Source organism: Peromyscus maniculatus, chromosome 20 (genome assembly GCF_049852395.1).
Source record: "Peromyscus maniculatus bairdii isolate BWxNUB_F1_BW_parent chromosome 20, HU_Pman_BW_mat_3.1, whole genome shotgun sequence".
NCBI classification, from domain to species: Eukaryota; Metazoa; Chordata; class Mammalia; order Rodentia; family Cricetidae; genus Peromyscus; species Peromyscus maniculatus.
The window spans coordinates 36,159,732-36,182,864 of NC_134871.1; the positions used below are offsets into that span (position 1 = coordinate 36,159,732).

The 23,133-nt window shown below is 38.5% G+C and overlaps 1 protein-coding gene across 1 annotated transcript in view; it reads right to left on the reverse strand.

The window, feature by feature from the left end:
• Positions 1 to 4,939: 4,939 nt before the first annotated feature.
• The window catches only part of Tmem71 (transmembrane protein 71), a 37,475-nt gene continuing 19,281 nt past the window's right edge, over positions 4,940 to 23,133 (reverse strand). The window contains exons 6-10 of the mRNA XM_042264951.2: positions 21,925 to 22,110; positions 18,057 to 18,132; positions 10,728 to 10,789; positions 10,574 to 10,628; positions 4,940 to 6,253 (exon numbers count right to left, since the gene is read on the reverse strand). Coding sequence (XP_042120885.2) covers positions 6,238 to 6,253; positions 10,574 to 10,628; positions 10,728 to 10,789; positions 18,057 to 18,132; positions 21,925 to 22,110 — 395 coding nt within the window. The 3' untranslated portion in view covers positions 4,940 to 6,237. The remainder of the gene's footprint in view (positions 6,254 to 10,573; positions 10,629 to 10,727; positions 10,790 to 18,056; positions 18,133 to 21,924; positions 22,111 to 23,133) is intronic.

Below are 23,133 nucleotides of genomic sequence, written 5' to 3' on the forward strand. Positions count from 1 at the left end.
AGGGTAGCTGGAGGTCTGCTTGTGTAGCGAGCAAGGTCTTATCTCTTTTCGTGTCTGATGCTTACAGGACATTTGCCTTTAAGAATTTACAAATGTAATGCTTTTGTCCCACCCACCTCTCTGCCTCTCCAGGACTTTTACCGTAGGACTGCCTGGAACCGGGGGTGGAGGGGAGCCCTAGAGCCAGGTGGGTTTTTTTTTTTGGGGGGGGGGTTGTTTGTTTATTTTTGTTTTGTTTTGCTTTGTTTTCTGGCAGAAGCCAAGTTCCATGAGTAAACAAACCAAACCAGGTTGAATACTTAGAGCTCTCCACCACATCAGCATGGCTCCTGGACTGAGCACCAGGGGCAGTAGTCCTCTCCATACTCACCATGCTTGCTGCCAAATGCCACATATGCCACCAATACCCTGCCAGTTATTGACATCACTCACTGTCTGGAACAGGGGGTGGGAACCATCCCTGGTAGGTGAAGATGGGGATGATGATGGCTTTATATAGGGGCTGGTGAGGTGGAGACAATAGGAAGCAGGGACCACTTTTCTCTATGAGTTCCATGTGGTACTTAAAGGTTGACCAGTAGTCTATTTTCTGATACTAGCCACCAAAGTGATATGACCATATATTTCTCAATGATTTTGAGTGGCTCCCAACTGTCCTAGGATAAAACCTGACAATGTATGGATGTGGAGAAAATGCCCCTGTGATCAGGATTCTTGATATCCTTTCTTGACCTTCCTTCTCTCTACTTTACTAAATAATCATCATATTTGCCCCTCTCCCTGGGGTGCTCTGTCTCCCTTGTGATAACAACTCTGAGCTGCAGGACCCTGGATTTCACATGTGACTCAGCAGAAGACTTTGCCAAGTTTCTTATAAAAATAATTCTTATCAATAAAGTATGTGACCTTGCTGTAATAATAAAAAGGACAAATTTGTGTATTTTAGCTCCTTTTCCATATTTCTAGTATTTTAACAATAATTGTTTTAACACTTTAAAATAATTTATTGATTCTTATATCATGTGCATTATTATTTTGCCTGCATGTATGTCTGTGAAAGGGTGTCAGATCTCCTGGAACTGGAGTTTACAGACAGCTGTGAACCACCATACGGGTGCTGGGAATTGAACCCAGGTCCTCTAGAAAAGCAGCCAGTGCTCTGAAACACTAAGCCATCTCTCCATCCCCCAATAAAATATTTTTAAATAATGCCTTTCTGAGTATTATTTAGAGAGTGAGAAAAAAAACTAAATTAATATGACATGTCACAATAGTAGAGACCTAATTTGTCTGCATTGGTATCACTTTGCCAGGCGCTATCCTGGCTCTTGACCTATGGTTGGATTACAGAAATACCCACTGAACAAATATAATCTTGATTGTCAACTTGTTCTGCTTGATTATCAACCAATAGGCATGCCTCTGGGTAAATCTATGAGAGTAATTCCAGTGAGGATTAACTGAGATCAGAAAACCTTTTCCCAGAGGGGACAGCACCATTCAGTGGTATCCCAGACATAGAGGTTAGGTCCAAGGAAAAAGCAGTGATGTTCACCTGCCTGTTTTCATTACTTCCCAGTAAGTGTATCTATCCTGCTGTCATGGCTTCTGCTCCCATCCATCAGACTCTAGCATCTTCTGGTTCCAGAATGGGCTGAAGCCCAGTAGATCACCAAGAATCCTCAAGACATCAGCACTGCATTGGTGCTACTAAGATTAGTGTTTCCAAAAGAACAGGAGAAAATGACTCCATGCCATCTCCAAGTCTCTCCAAAACCCATGTCATTTTTGATTTAAGACTATTCCCTTTTATAAAGAGTTTCATGTGTAGCAACTATTAAAGAAAAACCACATTCCTCTACTCCTCCATTTAAGATGTCAACCAGAGGAAGTGAGTCCCCCATCTGATTTGATTATACGTGGGATGACTCATCTGGCTTGAGAGCCAGATGGCCCAAACAAGTAAAAAAGATACTTTCTGAGAGCCGGCCTGAGTCTGCCTAAGGGTCTTAGCAACAGCAGCTGAAACATGATCTGGAGATGACCTGGACCAATGAGAGACAGCCATGTCACACCAGCTGATGCATATTCATCAGACCTCCCCCCAGGGTGGGGTGGAGGGTATATAAGGCTTGCCTCTTCCTGAATAAATTGAGCTTGTTTTGACATTCTCCTGGAGTCTGTGTGGTTTGACTCTGTGCCTACTTGGCCCCTGCCCCCAAAGGACCCTGCTACAATTATACATGGCGATTCACCATAGTTACCTGGTTGTGTTAAAACTTTTAATAACTGAAGGCCAAACTCAGAAAATAAAGTGTTATTTACACTTAACAATTTACAAGAGAACATATCATAAGAATATAATACATGGACAGATGAATCAATACCCAGAGCAAAGTCAATGAAGAGCTAGATGGATTCTGTTGATGTGGAGTTTGGGTGTATCTTCTACCCTCCATACATGTGGATAATAGCCAAGAAGGTGTCCAAATGCCACTCTTGACAGATTTTTGGGAGGCTTCATCACATGTGTTATGATCATGGTTATCTCAGTCTTTGAATCTATTATCCTTCTTGGTACGGAGGGTTTAGAATTCCAGGCTTCTAATCATGTTTTGCTCTTTCTAGTGACCAACCCTCTTCCTTAGGCTGTCCAGGAGTTCATCAAGAGTGTCTTCATTAGACTAGAAGATACACCTGCCATCTAGGAAATCCCAATGGGTTCAGCAGCTCTGTATAGGAAGCTCCCATCAGCCCTGCTACCCAGGGAATTGCCAGGGTTTTAGTAGCTCTGTGTTCAGAGAGCAGGGACAGGGACCAAGTGAATATTTCTTATTTTGTTACAATCATAAATGTTTTTGTCACAGTTTCATATTTTATACCAACTTTAAATAAAAGGGTTGGGAATGGTTGATCAATTTAATCTCTTCTTATGACCCCATATTTTGTGTACCAGATAAGTGATGCTGGAGTTGGAGGTCATGAGTCAGTACTAAGCTGGCTGTTAAATACAATGCATACCCCTACCTTACTCCAGGTCTGAGAGGTGTTATATTTTTTCCTCTGGCAAACTTTAGTTGTTGTTTTTGGGGACAAATATATCAACTTCAGGAAGCAACAGATGTTTTCTCAGTCCATTTAGCAATTATGAATACCTTGTGGCACCCCTAAAGGAAAAGTTACTTTGCAGCTCTTCTCCAGTAACATTTAAGGCAATGAACTTAATTGAGATAGTTGGAAAAAAATCAACACAGGTCACACTCCAACACCTTCAAGAAGGTAGAAGACCTGGGTTGTGAAGCAGAGGGAGTTGGTAAGTGATGTGGAAACTAACCAAAAAGTCCAGCACCTGCTCTCTAGAGAACACGTGGTTAGAGTTTCTAGGTCCTTGATAACAGTGGAAGAAAAGAAACCTTGGAGAGAGAACCACCTAATGTATCAATGATCACATTGTCTTACAATCTCATTCATAACTACTTTTAAAGCCCCATTGGGACAGAATGGGAACACTGTTGAGAAAACTGGACATCCACATGCAAAAGAATGAAATCAAATCCTTAGCTACCAGCATTCATCAAAATACCTGTCATAAATAACTACAGGAAGACAGGATTATGTGTGCTCACAGTTCTGAGCATTTCAACCCATGACTACTTGAAGGCAAACATCATGGTAGAGAGATAGTGCTGAAATGAAGTTTCTTACCTCGAGGCAGCTTGGACAGGAGGGGCCAGGTCCCAACATACCATTGAAAGGTGTTTCCAGTGACAAATTACCTCCCTAGGGCCACTTTCTAAAGTTCCTACCACTTTTCAACTGTGCCATCAGCTGTTCAACAAGTGAGCCTGTGGGGACATTCCATATCCAAGCTGCAACATATCACATCTAATAATCAACTCAAAATGTGTTGAAGTCCTAAACGTAAGCTCTGAAACCATGGGAAACAGGAGAAAAAAAGGCTTGTTGATTTTGGCTTCCGCAATGATTTTTTTTTTATTACCATACCAGAATCTCAGGCAACAAGAATAAAAATAAACATGTGGGAGTATATTAAATTAAAAACTTATGCACAGCTAAGGAAACAATCAACAAAGTGAAAACACAAGCAATGAGTTTAGAAAAAAATATCTGTATCCCATCCATCTCATAAAATAATAGGACATTTGTACATTGTGAAGTGAAAATATACAGTTGGTCTTGGAGACTCATGACTGTCATCACACCACTCAGAAGGTTGGAACAGGAGGATTGTCATGAGTTCAAGGCCAGCCTGAGTTACATAGTGAATTCTGGGCTATCTTTGGGCTGTAGAGTGAGAGAAACCAAATACCAAAAAAAGTCAAAACACAAATAAACTAGTAAAAACAAATGAACAAAAAATCCAAATAATCAAGGTCATTAGATGTGTGAAAAGGTATATGGATGTAGGTAAGTATAAATTATATGACACACATACTATATATGTAAGTTGATGGTGAGTCTACTCACTTATTAATATAATTTCATTCAACCAAAAATGTCCAGAAACAAAAATGGTATTATATTAGTTACTTTTTTATTGCTTTGACAAAACACCTGGCAAAGGTAACTTACAGAAAGAAGGGTTTATTTGACTCAAAGTTTAAAGGGATACAGTGCATCATGATAGGAAGCAGAAGCCTGGGTAACTGGTCACATTGTGTCCACAGTCAAGAAAGAGAGAGAGAGAGTGATGAATGCTCATTCTCAGCTTCCTTTCTCCCTTCCTTTTTTATTCGGTCCAAGACACAAGTCCATAAGATGTTGGTACCCATGTTAAGGGCAAGTCTTCTCTCTTCAGTTCAACCTCTCTAGAAACAACCGCATAGACATACCTAAAGGTGTGTCTCAGAGGTGATGCTAAATACAGTCAAGTTGACAATGAATATTAACCATCACAGATATAAAAGGGGTTTGTTCATTTTGTTTTTTTGTTTGTGTTTTTTTTTGGCATTATCGCTTTAAAGTAAATCGTTTTCAACACACAGAAGTTTCTCATTGGAGGATGTAGCATAGAACATCCTCAGCAGACTATATCTGAAATTTCCTGGTGAGAGGTAAGAAGGATAGTGTCTTCTATATCTTTTCAGCCAGTTATAGAGTTTCACCATTTTCTTGTGTTTTCAAATACTAATTTTTCCTTTATTTTGTCTTTAAGGAGTTTTATGTATCATAATTTAATTACAATTTGAATGATGATCATTACTCCCCAGAAATTAAAAAAAGTAGTAAAGAAAATCATTCAAAAGAAGAATTCTTATTCCAAAAAAACAGCTCTCTCCTGCTCATTTTCCATCAATGATCAACTACTCTCTTTGTTTCCCATCACTAAAATGAAATACCCAAGGCAGAATACTTAGTAATGAAAAAAGAGCCCTTTGGCCCACAGTTCTGGAGGTTCAAATGCATGGTGCAGCATCTGCTTCATTCTAGTTCTTGATTTCAAGGTAGATAGCATAACATCACATGGGAGTTGTGAGAGGAAGAGATCATACAGGAGGACAGAAAGCCAGAGCCAGACTGAGGGTCTGACTGTTTATACATTCTGAGGGAAGCTCCCCAATGACTAAGGATATTCCACTGGTCCTATTTCTTAAAGGTCCCACCACCTTTTTAACATTGTCACACTGACAATCAAGGTTTTGACACATGGACATTTGGAGACAAACCACAGCACCTCTTATCCCCATCTAATATCAATGCATGTTTCAAAGGGGATGAATTTTTGCAACATTATATGTGCAAGCTGTGCCTGTTTCCAATGCAGCGTGTATTAATTATATAAGCTTGCTTGCATTGTTTGGTTAAAGTAGGTCAGCAAAGCATAGCTGCATGCTAGCAGACCAGAGACACTCATGTTTCAAGCCTCTCACAAAATTCTCTAATTAAAATTAATGTTTCAGGTCCACCACCTTAGGGATAACAGGGGAGCGTTACTCCAGGTGGCCTTTGCTCTGTCATGTTCCCTTGTCCCTTCCCTTTCAACTGACAGTGTTTGTGAATGAAAGAAAATTTAATATTAATGTCATGAACCAATTACTATTACATATGGAAATTGAGATTTTAGAAAGAAATTACATTGTCAAATTAAAGTTGTTGTTTTTTCCTCAGTTATCCATTTGCTCATTCCCTTCCAATAAAGTGGTTGATTCATTCCAAGCAGACTACAAATTACTGTTTCTGGATATTCAGATTGAAGACATTCATCACCAGTATTCTTCAAGTGCTGTCAAATCTAGATTAGAGAAGGAGACAATGAATGAATAATTCACACACACACACACACACACACACACACACACACACACACACACACCACACCACACACACACTGCAGTATCTAATCACACACAAACCAGCCTGAACAATCACAACTAGGAAGAGTGGAGCCTCAACTTGGGTTCACTCTACATCGATTTTTCCCATCGGCAGTTTTCAGTGCCCTTTCCTCTGAAACCAGGCAGGTTTTAACCTTTGAAGCCCACCACAGAAATTGGCTAATTAACATTTTATACTATTTTTTCATCTGCACCATCCCAGGAGTACAGCCTAAAGCAGTGGTTTTTAACCTTCCTAATTGTGAGACCCTTTAATATAGTTCTTCATGTTGTCGTAATCCCCAGCCATAAAAATTATTTTCATTGCTACTTCTTAACTGTAATTTTGCTACTGTTATGAATTGTAATGTAAATATCTGATACGCAGGGTGTCTGATATGCAACCCTTGTGAAAAGATCATTAGACCCCCCCAAAGTGGTCTCAACCCAAAAGTTAAGAGCCTCTAGCCTAGACGGTAACATGGCTGTAGTTTCCATGTCTTAACTCTACAAAGTTGATTAATTCATGTATCATTAGCATGAATGAAAAGTCTCCATCTAACAGTAGAAAGCATGTGTATTCTAGTTACTTTGAACTGTTAACTTGACACAACCTACTCACTTGAGAAGAGAGCCTCAGTAGAGTAATTATTTAGATCAGCATGTCTGTAGAGAATTAACATAACTGTTAATTGAAGGGAGAAGACCCAGTCTATTGTAGGCAGCACCATTCCCTAGGCAGGGGAACCCTGGCTATATAAAGAGTGAAAAAAAAAAGCTAGCTGAATGGAGAAAGGATGCATTTGTTCTCTTTGCACTACCCTGTGGATGCAATTTGACTAGATGCTTCAGTTCCTGCCTTGTTTTCCCCTTAGTGATGGACTGTAACCTAAAATTTTAGGCCAAACAAACCCTTTTTTTCCTATATTGATTTTTTCCCCTCATGACATTTTATTATAGAAACATAAAATGTTCATAAAAATTTTATGAAGCTAGGACAACATGCTACCTGTTTTGGTATTAGGATATCTGTCATAGATATGCACAGCACTCAGACTGATGATTAAAAAAAAATCTTTGGAGGCATGTAATGCCTGTGATGACCTTCATGAACAAGGGCTGCTCCAGCAATTTTGAGTAGATGTACAACCCTCACAACTGTAGACTTTAAATTCAAGGAGGAAGGCAGGTAAAAAGAAATGGATTCATGATGTAAAAAGAGATATGACTTGAGAGGATTAAAATGCCACAAAGGAGGCACCTAATTGAATTCATTCTTGCATAGTGCAAGATGAATGTGAAAGGACTGCAGTGTGGATGTCTGTTGAACTGAACTGAGTGATTTCCCTCAATTATTAGACCCTCATCATTGATTGTGAGAGGAGACTTATGAGTCATTCTTGACTCTTGATATTAATAACCATGTATGTGTCTCATTATCTTTTAGATACATGCATGTAAAAAGGAGAGTTGTAGTATATTTAATACACAAGCACTCTTTGCTGTAAAGGAAGTCCTTCATGCAATGATGCAGAAAACATCTTTGGGCTGATGAATATGTATAGGGCACCTACTATTTTGAAGGCATTGTGGTGTGTACAGTTCTTGTTTTCACAAGTCTTCAATGTAAGAGAGTGTGTACATGAAAGCTGGTGAGCAGAAAACAGGAAAATCTAGAGAGACAATAAGTGGAGAAGAAGGGAAGGAGAGGAGGAGGTGGTAAAAGTATGTATATAAATCATCAAAGAAGAGAACTTTTCCCATAAAGGAGGATGCAGATGAGAATGTCAGTGCAAAATAGGCATGCAGTCTTGATGTATTTGCTTTTAGGAGAGAACAAGGAAGGATCTCATGCCAGTGAGGAAGTGCCTAAAATCCAACTTGGGAAAATAACTGACAGGTCATATTACACAGTGTCTCTTCCAGGAAGGCCTGCCTGACCGCATCCCACACCTCTCCCAGTCTGGGGAAACTTCCTTTCTGGTGTTCACTTGGCCTAATTACTAGCTCCATACTTGTATTTACCATATATAAAAGAATTACCCTGTCTATTGTATGTATGTGACTATGATTAAGCTCTAAAGTATTAAGACTGGCTACGTGCCTTGGTTTTATGACCTTGAGACTCATGGTAGAGATTTATTTCATGACTGTTCAGATGAACTGAGCACTGTACTCAGTAGAGAGCACAGTTCCCAGTAGAGTTTTGGTAGGTTAAGTGAGTCCACAAATCAAGAGGCAAAAGTTACAGAAATCATCTTTCCAAGGTTATCACTGTAAATGTGAAAAAAATTGCCCAGAGAAGTTGTTATGAGTACAGACCCCCAGGAACTTGGATTCAGAAGGCCTAGAATCAGGACAGAAGATAGCTCCTCCATGACTTTAGATCACAGAGACCCTACCCTCACCCCCAACTCTGAAGAATTCTGCCTTTTCCACAGAATTGCTATACACGATGGCCATTTATCTTTCCAATTAATTGTAAATTTAATTTTTTAATAAGAATGATTTATATATGTCTCACTGTCTAACAAATCTTAACAATGCTATCACTACTAAACTTTGGGTTTAAAAATAGCTCTTTGGGTAAAAAATTGTTCTTGTTTGTTTGTTCATTGTGGTGCCTGAGATCAAGGCAGACCTTAGCATTGCTAAGAAGTGCTGGGACCACTTCTGTTAGCCTAGCACTCACTGGTGTCAGCTTGGTACACAAAACTGAGCCACTATGGAGCATCACAAGATGAAAAGTGAAAATATAGGAGGTAGAGGTGGGGAGCGGCACTGAGAATCCGGGTCTTATAGCCATGATACACCCCAGTTGATGTTCTTATGAACTCACCACAGTTGTGGTTGCCTACCCAAGATGTGTTTGAGACTGAGATCATCAACGTTCCATCATGGGAGGGAGAAAGGCTCATGAGGCCACACCCTTCTCAAAGGGACTATTGACAACGAATGATAGTTAGGGAAAAGGTGTCGCTTTCTTCAGTGGTATAGCCACTGATAAGTTGTTCACACTCCAATAAATAACCTCCCATCTATGCTCACTTAAACTCAGTGGGTCACAGATACAAAAAGATAAGAAAATAGGAGAGGTACTTGGTAAGAAGGAAGGGTTCAGCAGGAGAAGAAGAAGAGCTGAAATAGGGTAAGAGTGGGTAAAAATGACTAAAATCATTATATATATATATTATATAAATTATGGATATATATATTCACATGTGAATGAATGAAACTGTCAAAAATAAAGAAGATCAATTCAAAATACTTGATCCTCCCTAAAACACTGTAGGTAGGGCTGGATAAGGCAAGCCTGTGAACTTTCACTTAGATCTACGATGATCTAGAACTTGGGTAGGAGGTAAATAATTGTCTTAGAAAAATTTCAAACAAATATAACTAACAAGAGTTAAAGAACAGGGACTTGAGGGATGACCCAAACACCTAATTATCTCATATTAGATCGAACAAATCTTAGATGTATCAATAGCTGTCCTCAGAAACCTGAATGGCTGAGAATTATGGGAAATGTCACTCCAAGTGTCAGCAAATTCACTGTATTGCTTAGAGTTGTAAACAAACTCAATCTCCACTCACCCTACTGTGATTTCATAATCAGCACTAAGATTTCATAAACTAGGATGCAGAGAGTCAAGTGCAGTGGCCAATAAACTGATTTGACTTGCAGACCCTGCTCTATCTTTAAGCCATGGTAGCTGGTTTCAACAACCACAGTGAAGGTCAACAACACAGCATGTCTTGCAATGAGATGGCACTGAGAAGCCTGATTTAAATTCTGTGAGCATCTCCCAGACCCTGGAAGCCCTCTGAAATTCTCATTAGGAGAGTTAGAGAGGGCAGAGAGATTGTAAGTTCGTAACAGATCATTCTATGGGCACTTTGCCAGGCATTTGGGAAGCTGTACTACAAAGACATCTTAATATGAGATGTTTAGAAAGTGCAGTGCTATGAATCTATAATGACACGTTTAAAAAAATTGAAAGGACACTGATTTTTTCTATTATTTTGAATGTCTTGGGGGCCCTAAAATATAACTCTGTTTATATTGAGAATAAAGTATAATTCTATGACTACTGCTAGGTTTTATTAGTAAAAGAGCATATTCTTCATATGATGATGAGGCCTGTTCCCCAATGTGGCCCTCACCATCTCTCACTCAGCAGAAACCTTCCGCAAATACCAGATCAGACAGTGATGACATCGGAGGCAGCACTTACTTAGCACAGGCTTTGAAATAGCTGGCAAGGCTGAGAAACAGTGACTTCACAACACCTTGGGTAGAAAAGAGAAATATATATTTATTTTTATTTAAGTGACCATGATTTGAGCAAATCCAAGAATTAGAGCAGCAGTCTTGGAAAAGTTACTTACAAGCTACTGTGATCATCAATGCACAGGTAAAGATGCTGGCTAATTCTCCTCCCATAAACCATCTGAAGAAAAAAACAACAAGATTGTGTAGTTGTAGCATATTAACCCTGAATTTCCAATTCATGCCATGTTCTTTTAGACCAAGAATAGACTGTGAATGTCAACATTGACTATATAGATGCAAAATTAAAATAGTATGTTTTAGCAAAAGGATAGATAGGGCAAAAAAGGAGACCAGAAAACCTTGAACTAGAAACACATGGATACACTAAACAGATTTCTTTTTTTAAAAGATTTATTTTTACTTTTGATTATGCCTATATCTATGTGTGTAGGAGGGACAGTATATGTATGTGAGTGCAATGCCCATGGAGGTGGAGGCCAGAGGTATTAGATCACCCTGTAGCTGAATTACAGGCTATTATGAGCCACCTGATATAGTTTCTGGTATCTGAACTTGGGACCTCTGTAAGAGCATTCATTCTTAACTGATGAGCCTTCTCTATAGCCTTGTAAACTGATTTCTAACAGAAATGTAAAAGTTAAGCAATGGAAAGATAGCCCGTTCAACAAATGGTCTTGAAAAAATTGAACATTTGAAAGAAAAAGAATGAACCCTCAAGCATATATCTTATCTCACATAACATTGAAATTAAAATGAGTCAGAGACTGCATTATAAACCATGAAGTATAAAACTTCCCGAAGAAATCATAGATGAAAACTGTATGACCTTGTGTTTGGCAATGAGTTGTTAAGTACAGTATGATGAAGTGCAGAGTCTATGAAAGAAAAATGAATAATTGAACTTTCTGAAGATTAAAGAACAAAACCTTTTCTCCAAGAAGAACAGTGTCAAGAGGATGAAAAGACAATGCACAGTCAGTAGAAAATATCTGCAAAAAACAAATCTACTAAAGGACTCCTATCTAGGACACATAAGAATAATCAAACCTTAGCAAGAAGGGGACTGAAGAATAACAAAGTATAATGGTGTATTTATGAAATATCATAATAAAAGCGATTACTTCATGTGATAATTTAAAAATAAACCCCAACAACCAGAAAACAAACAACCTTCAAAAATGGGTGGAAAATGTGAACACATATCACATCTCAGCTAAGAAAATATGCATATGAAATAATTATTTAAAGCAATATACAACATCATTTGTCATTAGACAATGCAAACTAATTTATCAGAATAGCTCTAACTGAAATGCTGACCAATGATTGTGTATTTATCAGAACAGTGAAGCCCCTAAATGGCCATAATAAGTGACAGAGAGGAGGCAGGGCTGTCATTGCTCATGGGAAGGAAAATGGTGAAAATATTTTGGAATAGTTTGGCACTTTCTTCAAAATTAAAGGCAGATTTATTATATTATCCTACAATTCCATTCATTGGTGCATATTGAACTCAGTTCAAGCCTTCTGTCTTATTATAAATTTTATTAAAAATTGTCAAAATTTGAAGCAAGCAAGAAGTTTTTGACCGGTGATTATATAAACAGGCTGTCATAATCTACACAATGGGACACTGTTGAGCAACAAAAAGTGAAAGGTCATAATGGCACATTTATTGTTGCTATAGAAATGCATGTTAGGAAAATTAATAGTTTTATACTTTAATCATTTGCATGAAAATCTCATAGAACTGAGCAGCACATAATAAACCTTAATTTTTGGTAATAAAAGATTCAATATTTTATGGAGAATATTTGCATCTATGTTCAGAAGGGATATTGGTCTACAATTTCTTTTTTGTTGTGTCTTTGTGTGGTTTTGGTATGAGGTTAATAGTGGTTTGTGTGCAAAATTGGAAAACATTCCTTCAGTGTTTATTTTGTATAACAATTTTAAAAGACTATCAGCATTTGTATTGTTTGAAGGTCTGGCAGAATTTTGTGCTGAATCCATCTGGTACTGGCCTTATTTTGGTTTAGAGATTTTAATTACTTCTTCTATTTCACTAAGGGTTATGGGTCTGTTTAAATTGTGTATTTCATCTTGACTTAACTATTGTTGGTCAAATATATCAAGAAATTCATCCAATTTGTTGAGGTTTTCTAGTTTGGTGGAATACAGTTGCTTTGTTTTGTTTTAAATATGTCCTTATGATTCTCTGGATTTCCTCAGTGTCTGTTGTAATGTCTCCCCTTTTATCTTTAATTTTGTTCATTTGGATCTTCTCTCTCAATCTTTTCATTAATTTGGCTAAAGATTTATCAGTCTTGGGGATTTTCTCAAAGAACCATTTCCTTTGCAAGGAAATATTGATTATTTGTATTTTTGTTATTGTTGTTTCTAATTCATTAAACTCAGCCTTGAGCTTGATTATTTCTTCCCATCTACTCTTTTAGAATATTACTTCTTCCAGAAATTTAGATGTGTCATGAAGTTATTAGTATGAGTTCACTACAATTTTTTTATATAGGCACTTAGTACTGTGAACTTGCCTCCTAAAACTGCTTTTATTGTGTCACATAAGTTTGGGTGTGCTGTGTTTTCATTTTTGTTCAATTATAAAATCTTCTAAATTTCACTCTTAATATCTGTCTTGACCCAGTTTTCATTCAGTAGTGAATTGTTCAGCTTCCATGCCTAGGTGTACTTTCTGCTGAATCTATTGTTGTTGACAACCAGCTTTAATCAATGTTGGTAAGATAGAATGCAGGGGGTTATTTCAACATTTTAAGTGTCATTTGAGACTTGCTTTGTGTACTAATATGTGGACAGATTTGGAGAAAGTTCTATGAGCTGCTGAGAATGAGGTATGCTCTTTAGGGTTTGGGTGGAATATTCTTTTAAATCAGTTTGACTAATGGCATTATTTAACTCAAGTGTTTCTCTGTTTAGTTTTTGTCTGGATGGCTTATTTATTGAGGAGAGTTAGGTATTGAAGTTACTGACTATCAGTGTGTTAGAGTTAAAAAAATCAACCAGGATGTTGGAAACCTTGAGGATAAGATGCTGACAAAAGAAAAATAACTGGATTACAAATGGATGATGCAACCTCACCTGGGGAGGAAGGCAAGAGGTGCCAACCTAAATAAATTCAGAAAATGGAGCTTGAGCTGGAACTCTCAAACTAGAGATAAAAGGAATTAAGCATAACTACTGTGTTTATATCAGTAAGGTTGCTTCTCATGGGAGTATGAGTTATTAATTTATCAACTTCTGCACATATACAGCAAGATTTAATCAATTCAGTGCAAAGTAGTGAAAATCAGTTTCCTAACTGCCAAAGAAGAAGCCTGTGGATAGCTGAGGTGACAGGAAAACCTGGAATAAGTCACTTGGCATTGGGTTAAGGTTAGATTTATTAATATAAACAAACTTGGGTTACTATATGTGTATATATATACATATATATATAATATATAAATTTCCACACATGCATTTCAAGATTATTATATATGTACAAAATATTCCTCATTTCTGTCCACACATGACCTAGAAGCAATGACATTCCAATACTAGTGAGTACACTTGGCACCCTGATCTTGAAATGTTCTAAAATAAAAGAATTTTGGGAATTTCAGAGAAATGACTAAAGCTAGGGCAAATACAAGATGAGTCCAAATTATTTGTTATTTAATTGTTTTCTAAAAAAAATATAAGGAACAATGAAAATACTAAAGAATGATGATTCATAATGTATTTTGTGGCAGAATTAAGATTTACTGACTGGAAAATTAGGATAAAGGCATGAGAGGAACATAAACCTAAGGTAACTAAAGGTTTCTGGTTGAGCTGGCCAAGTAACTGTGAGCCCTGCAGGCAAATCTTATTTCATCAGCTCAAAGAGACACGTACATTCTTTCAAATCAGGAGTCAATTTACAGATGATGGTGACTTGCTATCAATGTCAATTACATGGTAGTACATTCTCACTTGACTATGTCTTCCTATTGTTATTCATCGTTGCTATACTGTCATGATTTCAAGTAAACTGTGTACATTGTTGGCATTATACATGTTGGTTGATTTTAACTGCCATTAAATGGCTTTTTCTAAGAAAAGCAAAAGCCAAGTGTGGTAGTACATGCCTGTAATTCTAGCACTTGGGGGATAGAATCAAGAGGTGTAGGATTACACAGTCAGCCTCAGCTACATAGAGAATTATAGAGTATCCTGGGTTATAGGAAACACACACACACACACGTAAATCTAAAGTATAAAGAAAGGTATATGAAAGGGCTATAGTAGTCAGTCTACAAGATCGCAAGAGTTCCTGATTGAAAATGGGAAGTATTGAGCAAGAAAAAATATTTTTTAAAAACTGAACAAACAATAGTGTTGAATTATAATTCAGAGTGCAAATTAAAATTCTGTGAATTGGGGAGAAGATAGAGAGGGTGAAGGGATGAGTATTATCAGAACGTGTTATATACATATATGAAATTGTTGAAGAATAAATTTGTTAAAGCCCATTTAAAAATCCTTGAGTATATACAGATATAAAGAAATGTTTAGATTTTCCAGTTTTCACCTAATGGCCTTTTTTGTTCCAGGAACCACATTACATTTAGTCATCATGTCTCCTTAGGTTCCTCTGGGATATGACAACATGGTCCTGATGACATTACTGGCAGAGGACTTCTAATGCACTGGATGTCCTTGGTTTGGGTTTTTCCCCATTTTTTTCATGGATGGACTGGGGTTTGAGATATAGAGGTGAAGTGCCACGCTTACTACATCCTGTCAATGGCACATACAATAATCAGTCTCATCTCATTGATGTTGACCTTGATCACCAGAGGTAGCATCAACCAGCTCTTGTTGCTTTACTTACAGAGACCATTTCTCCTCTTTGCCTTTATCTACTCTTTAGAAACCCATTTCTAAACACAGTTCACACAAAAGCGACATGGAGTGAAGCTCTACTTCTCAACTCTGGATGCATTTACATAGGTTAACGCATGAGTACCGCCTCACTGACAGCCCTGTCAAATATGAGATGGGGTTTCCTGACCAACTCGGAAGTTTGGAACACACTAAGTTAAAGGAATGCTGACTTAAAAGATTGCTCTGCATAATTTCTTCTAGCTGTTATCGTACTAATGCTCATTATCAGTTTCCAACTTGGGGTATGTAATGAAGAATGTTACAATCTATTTTTAGCCAGAGAGCCTCCTCCTTTTGTTCTTTTGGTCCCATTGTGATCTAAAACGTTCCTCAAACCTCATAATTAAGTGGGAGGCTTGTTTTAAAATACCAACTCTCACTAGGCCTAAATTCATATCTCAAGTGAGCAGCTCTAGGAGTTGGTATTATAAAAATCAACCTTCCCAAGCAATATGGAGGCGCTTGACCCTCAGGATGCAGGATTTGAGAATGTGTAGCATTTTCCCACCAGAGGAGTTCAGAGATTGTGAAGCTTTCAGGGCTTCACTGTTGATTTTCATTTCATCTACTCTATCAAAATTATCAACGAACTCTTGTCATTAAGGATACAGAAGTAAGGACAATGGTGTTTCTTCTGGATTGCTCATATTCTCTAAGAATTACTTTAAATTTTATCGTGTGTGTGTGTGTGTGTGTGTGTGTGTGTGTGTGTGTGTGAACTCATTTGTATGATTAATGTGTGCATGTCTTTGTGGTGTATGCGTGTGACAGGACAAGTTTCAAGAGTTGATTTTCTCTGTCCAATGTGGGTTCTAGGTATTGAACTCAAGACATCAGGCTTGTACTGAAAACAGTTTTTACTTGTTAAAGCATGCCATTGGCAGATTGCTCACATTCTTATAAGGAGAGCTAGATTATTAATATTCGGATAACTGAATATATAGTAATGGGTCAGGAGTAGAAAGTGCTTTTAGTAAAGGAAAGCACCACACTGTTTACAGCACCATACTGTCTGCAGCACCACACTGTCTACAGCACCACACTGTCTACAGCACCATACTGTTGTCTACAGCACCACACTGTCTACAGCACCATACTGTCTATAGCACCATACTGTTGTCTACAGCACCATACTGTCTACAGCATCATACTGTCTAAAGCACCATGCTGTCTATCTGCAGCACCACACTGTCAACAGCACCATGCTGTCTACAACACCATACTGTCTACAGCATCATACAGTTTACAGTACCATACTGTCTACAGCACCACACTGTCAACAGCACTGTCTACAACACCATACTGTCTACAGCACCATGCTGTCTATAGCACCATACTGTCTACAGCACCATACTGTCTGTCTATAACACCACACTGTCTACAGCACCATACTGTCTACACATAATTGCAGGAAAGTTCTCTCTAATAGAGAATGTGAAGAGATTTCAGAAAGAAATGAGGTCATATGTTATTAGTTTAAGTGAAATAGATTTGTACCAGGCAGAGGGAACAAAGACTCTGAGGCATGAACAGGCTGAGTGCTGAAGGGACTTGATCATTTTCCTAGAATCTTGGGAAAAAGCAGACCTAGAAGGCATGACAAGAACATGTGGAATGGGGGGGGCATCAACATATGTATAGTCAGGACTGAGTGCTGTGTATCCTGCAATGCTAACCTGGCTTCTCTGGAACTGACAGTTGTGTGAAAGTTAACAGAGTAAGATAGAGTCACTTGTATCAACCCAAACAGCAACAACAAAAATAAATCCAGGACAGTATGGACAAAGGGTCTTTACACATAATTGCATTACAGAAACTACTCCAAAAGACTGTATCCAGGCCCAAAAGTTTCTACCAGCCCAATAAGACCTTACATACAAAGTACTTCTACAGGGATATCTGCCCAACAACCTCTTTTCAACCTCAATACATCATTCTTATTATCAATCACTGTAGCCACGGGTTGTTGTTTCAAAATACTTGATATAATTTTCTTTATTTCTCCCTTTATAAATATCACTTTCTCTTAGCCTCTGAATCCACCCATGGCTGCCTGTGTGTTCCCACACAGCACAATGCTGGTTCCAAATAAGTATTATCCTTTGGAGAATATCTTTTGTATTCTTCTGTATTTTAGGATACAAACTACAACAGGAGAAGTGGAGACTCAGTGGGGACTTGTAGTATTCTGGACTGCACTTGAATGGGAACTTAGATTGTAACCATCCTTGCTCTCACTGCTTAAATAGAAGATAGCACATGGTAAAAATCCATGTCTAAGCAAGGTATGCTGGCTTCTGTACTTTAGAGGATAGATGGGGTATGTAAAGAATAAAGGGCACTATCATCACAGTTAAATGAACACGTTTTAGCTATAGAGCTACCTAAAATGGTTGTGAAAGGAGAGCAGGAAGTGATCCATCGATTATACCTCCCCATTGATTATGGAACGTTATTGCAAGAAAGAAAACTAGAATTACCTTGCACATGCAGAAACGATTAAGCACACTGCTAGCAGGGTTGCCTGAAAGGAGACCTTGTGCATCAGGTTGGCTTCTGCAGGAAGAAGAAGAAGAAATGAAATAGATCATAGATTTCTAATTAAATAACCCTGGAGAACAAGTTCCTGCTAAAGCTGCTTCATAGTTTTCAAATGTGTGTCAGGTTAAACAATTGATCATCAGTAACAAGATAAAATTATGCCAAGTGGAGCTGGAATGATGGCTCAGTGGTTAAGAGCATGCCTAGTACCTACATGGTAGGTAGCTCACATCTCTAGTTCCAGGAGATCTGATGGCCTGTTCTGGCCTCCATGGGCTCCTACACAGACTTAGTACCTGTAAACTCATACAGACATGCACACATATGTATATAATCATATGTGTCCATTAATTAGAAAATTACACAGTCAATGGATAAAATTTCCTCTCTTACAGCAAAACAAGAGACTATGCAACTCAAAATGCTTCAGCCTTGCCATTTGCTTAGATATTGGAGGAAGCCTTTGTAGAGTTTATGCTAAAGTCAGAACTTTAAAAATGTGATGATGATTATGATTGTGCCAACCACAACAATAATAAAAATGCCTACGATTTACAGAGCACTTCATTATTCACAAATACTTTTCATACATTAGCTTATTTCATCAGCTCCAAACCATGCAAAGTAGGGAGCATTATCTGGGTTTTGCAGATGAGTAGACCAAGACTGAGAGACATGATGCAATAGTCCAAGATCATACAGCTACGAGGTGCCAGCGCCAAGATTTAAAAACCACATCTAGACAGGACATAATGTTTTGTCTGAAATGAGGCATGGAAAGACAATTGGAACTTTGCATACTGGAAATCTCTAAAGACCAAGAAGACAAAAAATATGTATTATGAAATATTCCTTTCAAAACTCTGCAATAACAGGACAATTTCAAATTTGTCAATTCATGATGGGAAGAAGTACAAAGCTTCATGCAGTTATAACCATGAGAATCATGACTTTGAGTCTCAGATTAATCATCTGTAAAAAATCAGAGCTGACTTAAAGATTACCACATGAAGACTTAAAAATAAATCTATGAATAGATTTCAACTTAATTTCCCTCAAATGCTTCAGGAGTTTAATTTTACAACAGTTGTTTAAAACTCAGAAGACTTTTTTTTTAATCTTTGTGTTTTTATCTTTGTGATTTATGCTGGATATGGGGGTAGAGTTAGCTATAAATCTCTCTGAACCCCTAGTGTGGGTGGAATCCTGAAGTCTGGCAATTCAAACAGGAGCTGTAGTAAATTATGTCACTCAAAGTGTGGAGGATTTATGTATACTGTGAATTAAATAAATTATTGTGGGTTCAGTGGAATGTCAACCATCCATCTAAAGTATGTTTGAATTCTCCATATCTCCAGATTGCATGTGCAATTAGGAAAATAAATTCATCTTGAGACACAGCAAAGATCACTGGCTGTGTACACTGAAGTGGGTATATCTTTGAATTTGACAAAGAGATGAGTCATGTGACTTTGGACCTGTTGGTCACTGCTCCTTCAGCGGCCATTGACTTGGTATTTATTTTGACTTCTCTTATCAGGAATCCGGCCTTGATTCCTCCAACTTCTCCCAACCTGTAGATGCTTTCTCCCTGCCCTCCCACTTTACCACTTTCTATTTACTTTAACATTTTTTCACATTTAAGGTTTTCTTTTTTGTTGTTTCTTTTCTTCCACTGAAAAAATATCTGCCCCTATGCACCATCTATTTCTTGATTTTGAAGGTAATGCCATATTCTTGGTGGGAATCGCTTTTTCTGCTGGAAAGTAGAACAGCTGGTTTCTTTTATTTTTCATCCCAGCATCTGACCCATTCAATGCCTTTTGGAACCTCACATACTTATCAGCAAAGGGACTGATTTTGACATGAAAATGGAATCTTCCCAGAACTGATGTAACAATTCCAGGTCTCATATCATAACTCTAAATGAACAAAATCTCTTCTGACAGATTGGCAATCTGAAATGTGTGTGTTTGGAGAGTCACAAGGAGCCATCATGGGAAGATGTGCTCTGAGGAACAATACCAACACAGAAGAGAGGGCAGGGTGGCAAAGACTAGAAAAAATGGTCTCTATTTGGAATTACCATTTTCTTCAGTCAGTAAATTCTATCACTGGAACTCAGAACCACCAACTAGTACAAATAATAGCTTGCAGGCCAGTGTTCTTAGCATCTTCTGTACCACCTGGAACAGAATGCTCACTCATGTCCTACACAGGGAGAAGAGAAATGATGGAGATAGGCTAGCAAGGCAGAGCCCAATGACAAAGGAAAATAAATATTCTCAGCCAAGTTATTCATGTAGAGTGCCCTGGAATCATAGGAGAATAATTTACTCCATCCATCAACCAGGATGAGACAAAGAAGGCCCATCAGAGGTAGTCCCATTTAGAGTGGGCCATGATGAAGAGTAGGGGTCATCCAGGTACAGCAGGTACAAGAGACACCTCAGATACAACAAGAACATGCATTTGTCATGGTTGCATTCTCTGCAATGAGTCTAAAGGCTTACTTAATTTTACAACAGTTGTAGAATGTTAGTCTTCTTATCTGTACAATAAGCTGATAAACTTCTGGATTGGTTCACCACAATCAGGGAGAACTTGTTCTGCCCAGGCACTGTACAGTCATTTTGGGATCCAAGGTTAACCATGACCTTAGTTAGGGTCAGAGAATGATGAGAAACACAGGCAAACATGCACAGTGGTACAGCTCATAAGCATAAAGAAGGAGATTTGGGAAGCAGAACAATGAAAGCTAGGCTCCCTGGAAGAGGTGGCTGCTGAGTCTCAGTAGGGATTGATAGCCTGGCACTTAACCATGAAGTCAAAGCTAGGTTTTTCTGTTATTGAAACAACTTCACAGGGAACTTAAAGACAGTTTAGGACTTCCTGAACAGCTGCAGTGAGAATATAATGCACAGGGCATATGAGTGAGTCTTTAGAGGGATGCTCAGTGGGACACTCTTCATTCATGGTTTATAAAGGCAAATAAAGACAAGATTATTTCCATGCAATCTCTGCTCCCTGGAGTGATAACCTCAAAATCTGTTGAGTACTCATGTGGACAAGACACAGCAAATCCTTTGGGTCATCTTAGTCATTGCAAAGAAGAATTAGGATTATCTCTCTGCCCAGATGCAAGGTTAAATTTCAGAATTTGGCAATCTGCTTGCAGAGCCTAGTACATTTTTTTCTATGGTGGCTCGTAGAGCTGTAAATTATGAGTGGGGGTCTGCACTTAAAATCTCTGCAAGCTCAACAGAGCCAGCTCAGTTCTCCTCCTCTAGAAGGGAGACTGCATGAGAGTGTCATTAATGCGCTACTGACAAACAGGAGTCAGCCGCAAACTGGTGAGCTTCTTCCATTACTCATGCTAAGATATACCAAGAGCTGAATATCGCTTTCCTCCCTGGGGGCATAGCTCTAAAAGATGATTTTTTTTCTTATTTCTTCAAAAATTTCCCCTCCTTTTGAAGTATGTCAAGCACATAGCTACAAATCAAGAAGTAAATAATCAAGACCTGTGTTTCTTCTCCTCAGCTTTATCAAAACCTTATTCTTATCAGACATCAAGGTTCTTGAAAAATAAGGCACTGTAAACTCAGGGCTGCTGAGAACTTCATGGGTACATTCAAAGGCAGGCACTTCCTCTGTGTCATCTAAATACCAGTAGGAGCTTAGGTCTCCCCTTCCTCAAGCAGGTTGATACAAGTTCCTAAGTGCACATTAGTCAATTATTACATCATTTTTAGGTGGCAAGAAAAAAGAACTCTTTGGGTGTGGCAAAGATTAAAAAGGACTCACTTGAATGTGCCAGAATGTTCTTTTGGAAATGTCCTGATGCTTTCGTCTGAGGCTGAAGAGAACAATTCTGGGAGCTTTCTTGGAGATGCTGAGACAGAACATGGCCAGAAGAGGCTTCTGGAATGTCTGTGGTTGGCTTCTGAGACTCCCAGCCATCACTCAGAGAAGAACAGTCCAGATCACTCCCTGGGAAAGCAAAAGAATTAATCTGTGTGTGTGTGTGTGTCTCTGTTTCTTTCTGTCTCTCTGTCTCTCTGTCTGTCTGTCTATCTGTCTGTCTCTCTCTCTCTCTCTCTCTCTCTCTCTCTCTCTCTCTCTCTGTCTCTCTCTCTCTGTCTGTCTGTATGTGTGTATGTGTGTGTACATCTATCCATCCAAGGATGCTGTTGTAGTTTTATTTCTGTTGTTATGATGAAACACCCTGACCAAAAGCAATTTGGGGAAGAAAACAGTTATTTGGCTTATAGTTCCAGGTTACAGAACACCATTTTGGGTAAGTTAAGGCAAATAACTCAAGCAACTAGTCACAGTACACCCCGAGTCAAGATTTAAGAGAAACAATGCCACCCATACTGACTGCTTACTTCTGCTCAGATATTCTTTCATTCTTGTACTGTTCAGGGCTCCCGGCCTAGGAACTGGTGCAGCTCACATTGGGATGAATCTATTTATAAGCAAGATAATTGCCCATAGACATGCTCACAGGCCAACTTGATCTAGCCAATATCTTGATGAGACCCTCTCTTCCCAGGTTACTCGAGGTTATGTCAAGTTGCCAATAAAAACTAACCAACGGAGCTGCCCTATTTACAGTTCCCAATAATCAGAACCATGGTAACACTGTCTACTGCACTAGTGGAGGAGGAGAGGAGAAGCCTTCCTGGACGAGATGGTATTTTAATACGTCCCCATCTTCTGAGATGTAAAAGACTTATCGTCAGAACACAAGCAGAGATGAGAGGTGTGCGAGTTTTGTCAAAAAAGACAACTATAGCGGTGTCAATAAAGGGCCCAGAAGGGTCCAGGAAACTGTAGTTCTATTTTTACCACCCGAAGAGTGGGGGATCCATTTATAGACAAGGGCAGTGATGGACTGCTCCTTAGCAAGAGTGTCACCAAGTACACGTCCATGTGGTATGTAATCTAGGTAAAATAACATACAATTTGATATATATATATAGTAAAATCCAGGTGGTCTGGAAGAAATCA